General features: G+C 47.7%; 1 protein-coding gene across 1 annotated transcript; it reads left to right on the top strand.

The window, feature by feature from the left end:
- Nucleotides 1–5,612: 5,612 nt before the first annotated feature.
- On the top strand, nucleotides 5,613–6,808 carry LOC122366195 (rac-like GTP-binding protein 2). The gene has a single exon (XM_043338161.1). The coding sequence runs from the start codon at nucleotides 5,826–5,828 to the stop codon at nucleotides 6,447–6,449; it is 624 nt and encodes a 207-aa protein (XP_043194096.1). The 5' UTR covers nucleotides 5,613–5,825; the 3' UTR covers nucleotides 6,450–6,808.
- The last annotated feature ends 3,732 nt before the right edge of the window (nucleotides 6,809–10,540 follow it).

Genomic DNA, 10,540 nt, shown 5'->3' with positions numbered 1-10,540 from the left:
CAGTGTCATCGCCATGTCATTAGCTCGCAACGCGACAGCTCCGTCAAAATAACAGTTCCTTTGAATTAACTATTTCATGATCGTACTGCGTACTCCCATGACCGAGCCGTGGAATGGCAGCGCTAAAATTCTTTTTTTTTTTTTTTTGTCGGGCACGTTATGGTCGTTGATGCGTAAGGCATCGATTATGCCTGGTCAGTTTGCGCGTTTTATGTGAATCGGGGGCACAAGAAAGAAAGAAGCTGACAGAACAATAATATCTTGGAACCAATTGGATCAGGATTCAGGGAACATGCGAATTTCTGCATGGGACGCCATTCTTCTGGCGGAGTCTAGACGGTAAAATGAGCAAAACTACATGGTAATTGGCAGTTTTGATTTGACAACGTGACGTGATGAATGACTACGATGGTATCGTATAGTACTTTGCAGCTAAGTCGACAACAATCAGTTAACAAGCATAACAATAGTTAACCCTCGCCGGCACAGGGGGTTTGATGAAACGGATGAAACCTTGCCTAAGGTTTTCTGCAAATAAATTGCGTAAAAAGCGGCCGATCGCAACCAAACTCTCAGTACTCTCGAGTTGATCAATTTTACACCAACCCTGGAATTTTCATGACCTGGACCCAAGTGACCTTTGACCTGTGACCTACTATTTGAGATCATGTTTGGCCGGAATCGCGATTTGGCGTACCTATGTCGGCTTGCATTAGCCGCGCGTTTGCAGTCTTTTCATGGTTTCAAGTGTTCAAACATGTGACTTGATGCTGCTCCCATGCATTAGGATGTATGTCAAGGTCACCGGAAGGTCAGGTTAGGCCATTGACCTTTGATGACCTGCAGGGCTCACTTTTTCGAGTTTTACATGTTTCTAGGCTAGTTTTCAGAGCTGAATTCGAATTTAGCAGCCGTTTAAATAGTTACGAAGTAGATTTGGTGCCTTCGTAACATGTTACGAAGCTGTCAGAGGCGGTTGACATGTACATACTACGAATACCCGGCAGGACCCCTACTGGTTGACCTGACCTGACCTGACCCGAACTGGCCTAAATGCATAAAGACATCAAATGTGATCAAAGCTAACATGATATTCGTGATCAGCACCCCGAAAAACCCAGTAGCAGCCACACTTTCCGAGTTACGACGTTTTAAGAGGTCCCGATTTTCCCGACTTTTGGGTCATTGACCTGACCTATAGAAGGTCAACCGATGACCTAGGACCTTAAAATTGGATATTATTGGCTTCCTCTAGTCACGGGCAAGACGCTCGTTTTTTTTTTTTGCGCGAAGCTCTAGCTCAATCAGGGGCCAAGCGCGAGGGGGGGGGGGGTCGTACCCCTTGTGCCGTCGAAGGACGCGAAATAGCCTGTGTCGGCGAGGGTTAACAGCCTGAAGCTTTTTATTATGACACAAAGACCTAAATCGCATGCTTTCCTTTCAGCTTTAGGCACGTGTGTAGTTGATAATTCAAATTACTCTGAAGATTCTCAACTGCGCCATTGCCGATTGGGACCAGCTGGCTTTTGAATTGGTGAATATATTGGCAGGCCGATATGTTGCCTAGCTTGTCCACAGCAGTATAAGCTGACATTTCCTCATTTCTAAGATGTCTCACTCTCACTCAATGTGACTGTACTAGCTTTAGGGAAGTTAGCAGCGCTCAAAATAGTCTACCGGCAACTTTGAATCACTGCTCATCTTTCCGGGTCCACTTACCGTCACCGCTGCTGTCAGACATCCGTTTTCCGGGATGGACGAGTTTAATAGGTATTGACATTTCCGCAGTACGTGTGTTTATGCCGGTAAATACCTTTAATGCATCTCTCTATTCGCCTATCTTCTTCCGGAACACGATACGGTCACACTGGCGGAGATCCAGAAAGGCGTCTTGGATGCTACGGGGGGGGGGGGAGGATACCCCCAAACAGTTTCTCCAAATTCCAAAAACTCATCGGCTTTCGATTCCTTACGCACCGATGTGGAGTTTAAAGCATACTCCTCCTGATAAGTTAGTTATAATAGTTTTCGTTTTATTATCGAAAAACCGCAATGTTTGTCGATTTCGGGGCGCTGCAGGGAAGGCAGGTGACTTAAATACCCCCTTGGATCCGCCAGTGATACGATAAATTGTTATTTCTAAATGAATCTATCCGGAAACTATAAGGTGCATTTTTTATTTTACTGTTTTCACCTGTCATGTTTGTTTTTGATGCGATGATTGGGAATTTGTCAGTCCGATTAAAAGTCACTTTTCTTTTAACTAATCGATCAACTATAGATATTTTAATTTTGTGATTGCTTTTGCATCTGCAGCCCTATGAGCTACCCTTAGTCGACCCAGAGTCACATAAAATTGTTCACACAGTTTGAAGAAAAGTCACATGATAAATGTTTTAAAGGCCTAAGATGGTACGGGACATAGCAGCTGACTTCTTAAATAGGGTAAGTAAGAATCTAGAATCTAAGCATCCAGAACCAGCCTCAATACCCAGTGGGCGTAGAAAGCAGACATCAGGCACACTTTTGGATAACCTTTGTTATTTATCCCGCGCCCCGGTGGCGGTCTCAGCCAACTTCGCCCTAGTCGGGGGGGGGGGGGGGGCATATGTTAACACCCACCTCTAACTCAAAAACTAAGAGGGCTAGAAAGACGCGGTAAAAAGCAGTCGATATCTCTCAATGCGTACGTTTGAAAGTATTTCAGTCATTTTTCACCTTAGAGCAATATTGGGGTCACCAGAGGTCATCAAAAGTCAAAATTTTGCCAATGTCATTATATTTTTCAGAAAACATGCCGCTATCTCAGGAACTATGGTAGCTAGAAAAACGCATGCAAGAGCAATCGATAGCTTTTGAACTTTTCTTTTGAAAAGGTCGATATCAATATTGACCTCAGGTCAACGCTTTAGCCTCCAGAGGGCAAAAACTCCAAAAACAGCTGTTCTTACGAAAAGTGTTTTTCGACAATAACTATCGACTACAAAAAGCCACGACACTTCTATTGCCAGAATCGTGTTCCCCTCGCCGAGACGCGTCGAATGAACTATAATTTGACCTTGAAAGCTCAACTTGAAAATTTGACCTCAGGTCAAGGTCATGACCTGACCGGAAAAGGTCATGTTGCAAATCAGTCGATGCGGCTCAACAAGACAAGCACAATGAGACCATCGCCAGCGTTCTATCTCTTGCCAATCGCGAGTTATTGGCAAAAAACTGTTTGTAGCCTCAAATGACCTCGGATGACCTTTCTAGAGGCTATCAGCAAAAATGACACATTGGTCATCACGAGTGGACTAAATCATTGTGATTCTGAAATATTTGGACTGTTCCTTTGCGTACACACGGATCTAGAGGCATATTCATTTTTCTCCATTGACTTGTAATGGAAAGGTCACGCCACTGACCTGACCTTAGGTCACGGATATAAAAAATCCGAGATATACAAATTGTAGGCGCCCATAACAGCATGCAATCCACCAAGTTTAAAACCTTTCTGACAAACACTGCAGGCTGGACATGATTGCAAACTTTTTTTTTAGGCTTGGTCAGTTAACTTGACCTGGTGACCTGACCTGACATGACCCGGGGTCACAAATTTCACGCATTGTCCAAAATTGATATACCAAAAGCTACCTGAAGCGGCGTGGCGCTACGCGCCGCGGTTTTTATTCACACGCAAAAAAAAGCGACAGGGTGGTAACATATGCCCCCCCCCCCCCCCGGCCGCACTGGGGCGAAGGTTATCTAGTGCAGAAGATCTTTCGTATCTCGATCGAACGCATAAGGCTACAAAAACGCCACGGGGTGTGTTTAGCTCGGCCAGGGTTGGGCGCGGCCTCCTGGCGGAGCGTGCGGGGGCGGTGGCTGCGGGCGGTGGCCGGCGACGGGGCGGCGGTCGGGCGAACTTCTGACTGAGCGTATGTTCGAAGTATGAGAGATGATGAATGTGTTCAGGCGTGTACCTACGTATATATGTATGTATGTATGTACGTATGTAAGTATGTTTGTATGTATGTGTATGTATGTACGTGTATGTATGTAGGTAAGTATGCATGTATATGTGTCTGCGCTAGTATTATACATATTTCCGGTGCACTGCATCACGAGAGTTGGCACCGAGACTTAAGCCCTTTGGCTTTTGTGCCTCCTCTTATTTTACTATACATTATGCGTTTAATTTGTATTACCAATAAACAGCTGGAATGGAATGGAATGGAATGATATTTTTCCCAATGAACACAGGTAAACTCGTAATATATATTGAGACGGGTTACACAGCACATTGGGTGTGTAAAAAAGGCTTCTCCTGATAAGGTAGTATATCGATACTGGCTGCAGACAACTCAGCTGTGACTGTCCGGTACAGGAGCTGCAGACAGCATGATGGTTCTATAAACTCGTAGGGTAACTGTGGGGAAAACGCACCCCTGGGTTAAACGCCTCCCCTAAAAAAATCGTATTTCTTATCGACGGATAGGTGTTTTATCCTGTCTTTCAGAACAGTCAGCTGCTTGTTTACGTAGGTCTCTATTTCCGGTTCTGCGTCTTGAGGAGCAGCGTGGGTAGGTGCTGATGTTGGTTTTGGGTGTTGTTTTTGTTGTTTTTACAGAAGATTCCTAAGATTTTGATGCCCTCTTTATATCACAAAACTTGTTATTGTGCACTTCACTAAAAACTGCGTTTTATTGCCATTCTGTTGAATTTATTATGCTGCGGCGTTAGTGGCGCGTTTTTTGTCAATATTTTGTTGACCGGAAATGGAGTGGATGGGGAAAGACGCCTACTCGATGCATGGGGCAAGACGCCCCCAGTTTTCTGAAAGGGGGGCGTTTTGCACGGTGGTGAGAGTGCAGGGTAGCGCCCTGTAGGTGGGTGCCGAAAAGGCCTCTCCCTGTCCTTTTTTGCTGATATATCCTAAACGACTGCAGATATCGTCACCAAACTTTCAGGACTCCTCCGGGCATCCATTTTACACATTGCAACACAATTTTATTCCAAAGGCTATGATAGGTTGACCACAAATGACGTCAGAATGACGTCAAGTTCTGCCATGTTTATCATTTTCTGTTGATGGATGGGGTGGGGGCGCTTTGCACATGGGTGTGGGCGTATTACCCAGGGTATGGTGCAAAACGCCCTTTTGTAAGGGTATGCGAAAACCTTTTTGGGGGGTTAAATACCACACGCAGGTGTCTTTTCTTGGTCTCAAAGCGTAGTAAAAAGAATGAGCTACATGATGGTGCCCAAAGGTTTGAGTAATCTGTGTTTGGTTGAGTGTCAGAAGGTTTCGCGCTTAATGGGGGCGTTTTTGACCTATTCACCCTACGTACCTACGCCCTCCGCGATCGCTTGTTCGTTAATAACAATGGGAGGCAAACACGATTTATGTACGCGAAAGCAACCACAGTTTACAGTTTCTTTTTGCTGATGAGGAACGCAGCTGAATTCACTCACAAAACGCCTGTCGCCTACACCAAACTTCTGTCAGTTTCCAGTTAGACCAGCGCTGTCACCGTTTCCGTTCGGAGCGATTGGGCCTGGCGACGTCAGCGGCCGGCGCTGTGCAGTGTGCGGCCTTATCTTGTGGTCTTCCGTTGTGGTCCCATGCTGTCTGTAGCTCCTGTCCCGGACAGTCACAGCTGAGTCGTTTGCCGCCAGTGATCGCAGGGGTGATCGAGCTGGAGAAGTGGTGAACTTCGGTGATCCTGTAAAACGGTTGCTAGCTGTATAAGTAGGTACTACAGAACCCTTGAGTGCAAGCGTGGGAGAACGTCATCTGCTAAGGAAGAATCTCACTAGCTACTGTATTTCGAGACGACATTATGTCGCTGCCCCCAAGAACCATCAAATGTGTCCTGATTGGGGATGACAATGCCGGAAAGACGAGCCTCATGCACACGTACGCCTCGGGTCGGCGGCCGTCGCCGTCGTCCTCCTGCCTGGAGAGCCTGTCCAAGATGGTGCACGTGACGGCCCACCACCTGAACGCCACCTACGAGCTGCAGCTGTTTGACACGCTGTCGGGCGCCGGCCAGCTGCGCTCTCGGCTCACGGCCTACTCGGCCTACCGGGACACGGACTGCGCGCTGCTCTGCGCCGACCTCACCGAGCCGTCCAGCTGGCGCAGGCTCGAGGCCGACTGGAAGGCCGAGCTGGACACCCACCTGGCCGGCGTGCCGCTCGTCGTGGCCGGCACCAAGGCGGAGGCGCGCGACGCCATCGAGGCCAGCGACGCCGGCGCCGGCGAGGCGATGGGCTCCGAGCGCGGTCGGCGCGTGGCGGCGCGACTCGGAGCGGCCGCCTACCGCGAGTGTAGCACCGTCACCGGCGACGGCGTAGCGGCCGTGTTTGCCGACGTGCTGGAGGCGGCGCTGCACCCTCAGCGCCGCCTGCCCACCCGGCCGCTGAGTGTGCGCGACCTCTGGGACAAGTTCACGGCCCGATAGCCGCCGCAGGAGGTCAGCTGCCGCCGCCGCCGCTGGTCGGAGGTCAGCTGCGGTCATCGGCGCCGGCCAGCTTGTGTTCTTCCGGTGTCAGTGAAGCTACATGTTTTCCTGCTACGTAAGCAGCGGGATGAGGACTGGAAAGCTCAGTTCCGACGGTGTTTCACCAACAGAGGGAGCACATACCGTTAGGTTGGTGTTGTTTACAGTGAACATTGACATTGGAGGCTTTTCTGACAATTTTATGAATGAAATGTGCTGCTGAAGACCCGATATTGTTAAGATACGATAGGACACATTTACAGAACGCTATGTATTGGGACTATTTCTCGATGCTTTTGAATACATTTGTCACAAAATTGTTCAGCATTTTCAGCCATCTGTCAAGCCTCAGTTTTGTAGGCAGTCGGGGAAGCCTTTAACCCTATTCCTGGCGGGCTCCGCCGGGACAAGAAACTGGCGGGGGGGGGGGGGGCCGATTCGGCCCCCCCTTCAGATCTAAAAAACTACACATCGCAGCGATAAACGGTAAACGGCATCGGATACGCACGGTCAAGATCTACAATTTTTACAAAGGTCATTTTCAGGTCAGGTCAAAGATGACGTCACAGGGGTCGAAAAAGTCAAAATGGCGGCGCTAGATATGGAGAGTTTTTCTCGAATAACTTTTGAATTAGTCAAGCTAGGAACAAACTAAGGGCATCATCGTGATCCTCTCGTCAATCCGCATCGAATGATATATATGTTGACCTCGAAAGGTCAAGGTCAAAGGTTGACCTCAGGTCACGTGACCTCGAGGTCATCATGTATATCATTCGATGCGTCTTGACGAGCTGAACACAATGAGACCATCCACGCGTCTGTATCTTGTTCCTGTACGGAGTTATTGGCCAAAAACATTTGGTGACCATTGATGACGTCACATGACCTCACAGCTGCCCAACAGCAAAACAGACCTCAAGGTAGTGAAGGTTGATCGTATATGAAGTCATGTATGGTATATGGGGCCATTCCGACCCGTTTTAGTGGTAAAAACAGGGAGTTGATTTTTCCCCCATTGACTTATAATGGGGAGGTCGCGAAACTGACCTGACCTTAGGTCACCGATATCAAAATTTCGAGATATACAAATTGCACATACTGGTACCCTAACTAAAGCCTGAAGAGAAGAAATTGATCGGTCAAAAACTCTAGCTCTGGCGTGATTGCAAACTTTTCTGAGGTAGGGTCACCAAACCGCCTCTGGTGACCTGACCTGAGGTCAGATCAACTCAAAATTTTCAGACATGTTGCGTAGAAGCCTTTTAGGAAAAGCCAGAAAATTTGAGCTTCCTAGCTCAACGCGTTTGGGAGAAATAACCAAAAAACCTCAGGGGGGGGGGGCTCCTGAGGCCCCCCCCGCCAGGAATAGGGTTAACCCATTTACGCCCTTAGTTGCGTTTTCGCAACGCAAGCAAGCGTCGACGTGATCGAAGCTTGAGAAGTGTGTAAAAGAGACTAACCGATGAGACAAGTTTCAGCGTGTGTAGCATGGTTGTGCGCATGATACTACGCAGTTACAAGTCTGTGCGGCCGGTAAGTTACTGCCTAGAGCTCCCAGAGGGAAGTCGAAGGTTTTGTGAGTGATGACGTCACGAAAACCAAGATAAGTAGGCTAAGTGCTTAATAATATCGTAATGAAAATTGTGTAAACATATTCTGCAGAGTCCCTACAATAGCGTAGATATGCATTTTGTTAAGAAATAATGCTACAAAAAGGGTTTGTGACTATTTTCAAATATGACTACGGTCGCGTTGCGGGAACGCAACGAAGGGCACATCGGAAAGACAGCGGTGTTGCGAAAACGCAACGATGGGCACATTGGCAGGGTAGCGGAAGTATGAATATCAACAGTAGACTTCACTCGTGATACGCTATGGGTTCTCTCTTTCTCTCCCCCATCTTCCTCCCTCTCCTCCTCGTTCCCCAACTCTCTCCCCCTCTCTCTCTCTTTCTCTCTCTCTCTCTTTCTTTCTCTCTCTCATTTTGTAGCCATGAGGCTGTAGCGGCGGAACATCTTCAATTAAGGGGGGGGAGCACTGCTGACTTTTGGTCTCATTCTTTCCATTTCCATTTCCATGCAGCGACTATCGGGATAATGTTAAAATGGCAAAATCAAGGGGGGCACGGTGCCCCGGTGCCCCCTCCCCCCGCTCCGCTGCCTATGCCATGAGGGACGTATATATGTAGGTATGTTTAGTGCAAGGTGCGTTCGCACGTAAAATGTTGCGACACGTTTCATATTTGCTGGCTCAAACAGCCACAAACACTCCTTTCTTTTTCTCTCGCAGATTTTCGGCCTCGGGCTGTTCGTTCACTAAGCAATGTGTTCCCATGCATCTGAAAATCGCATGGTAGGAAAAGGACCCATGCATCAAACGGTCGGCGATGCTAACGGAGCTGAGAGATAATTAGGTCCTTTGGAAATTGGATCTACTATATACATTGTGCATAAATAATGAATAACGGGGATGTATTCTGGTATCAGGCGACAGATAGGCATCGCCATTCTCTGGATAGAATCTGCTGACTACCAGCATTTACGTTAGAAAAGATAACTGAGGGTCGGCAAATAGTGGGATAGGCCCCCTCTGAGGGTAGCTGAGCCCTTCGGCAGGGATAATGAGGGCGGACCCATGGGAAAATAATAATTTTTAGGATTCATAACTCGCATAGATTCATAAGCTGCTTGATGTGGAGTATACGCCTGTTTTCTTACTTTGATAGGCTTTTTATCTAATCAGACCATTTTTAGAGCTAGCAGGATTATTGGAATTAGGGGAGACATTTGTCTGACCGGACACGGTCAATCGTAGACTGGAGACTGAGCCCAGCCAGTGGGCAGCCGCCACCCATGACCCACCCCCTTCCCCCCTCCCAAGCACTCACTGCACCCGGCTACAGGCGCGCTCCTATGTGAGCTGCCCGATTGCGATATACGTTGCCGGTCCAGCCCGGAACAGGGGGATGAGGCGTGGAGGAGGATTCAACTATCCTGAAGATGGAAAGGACGGATTGACGTCGAATCACCATTCTGTCCTGGCATTGTCTCGAGAAAGAGGTTACACGTGAAGGTCGCTGAGAGTGGGGCCATGAAAATTTTGGATTAGGTGTAAACATGATAAACTGGGAGTCGATTTGTTGTGATGCGCTACGCCTTACGCGGGTAATTTGTTAGAGCCGGATCGGTCCTTTTTTCTTTTTGCTGAGAGTGGGTACGACTAACCTGCAATGGAATTTAACTTTACTCCTAGGAGGGTGGTTAAAAATGATTGCGGATATACGCGCATACGAGAGGCACTGGTTTACTCCCAATCCTCCGTTTAATTGTATTCAGTGTGCACTGTGCAGGGTCTGATAGGTGGAGGTAATGGATCTGGCTTCCAAAAAGAAAGCATCACCCTGGATACGTGTCGACCACAACTTTAAATGAACAGCAATGGACAACGTAAATGGTTGATAATGACCGTGTTGCCATCTCCCCGTTCGCGAATCATGAAGTTATGCTTCCTCACTGAGGCTCTTAGGCGGGTTATAGAGCATGACGGATGTGGGTTCCGCATTTTCAAGCAATAGTTGTCAACAGTTGATTGATGTTTTGTCAAAACATATTAGCATATACGGCAGTTCAGTGTACTTTATGTCCGTCTGATGTGCCCGTCGTTGCGTTTTCGCAACGCTGATGGCGCCCGGTGTGCCCTTCGTTGCGATTTCGCAACGCATGTTTTTTACGTTTTTCTCGAGAAACTTTTGCTGCAGGCAAAAATTATTTTCGATTCCATACAAGGCCCTGGTAGGAGCATAACATATTTTGATTTCGTCGATTTTCATGATGGTCAATATTCCTGGGCATAAATGGGTTAATGTGGTCCTACTATTGTTGGCAAGGAAGAGCTGTCCTAACTAAAACATTGCCCTACAAAGCACCATTCGGGCATAGACGCTTCCGGTATCCGATCTCAAGTATATGAAATATTGCTCTTTACTGCATCGAACTACTTTTTGTGGGAAACAACTAGGATGAATGCTGACACAAGGCCAATTTCAGGTCACC

The sequence above is a fragment of the Amphibalanus amphitrite genome, unplaced genomic scaffold (genome assembly GCF_019059575.1).
Source record: "Amphibalanus amphitrite isolate SeventyFive unplaced genomic scaffold, NRLGWU_Aamphi_draft 000790F_arrow, whole genome shotgun sequence".
Taxonomy (NCBI): domain Eukaryota; kingdom Metazoa; phylum Arthropoda; class Thecostraca; order Balanomorpha; family Balanidae; genus Amphibalanus; species Amphibalanus amphitrite.
The sequence above is the reverse complement of the archived record's forward strand: the minus strand, read 5'-3'. Positions and strand labels throughout refer to the sequence as shown.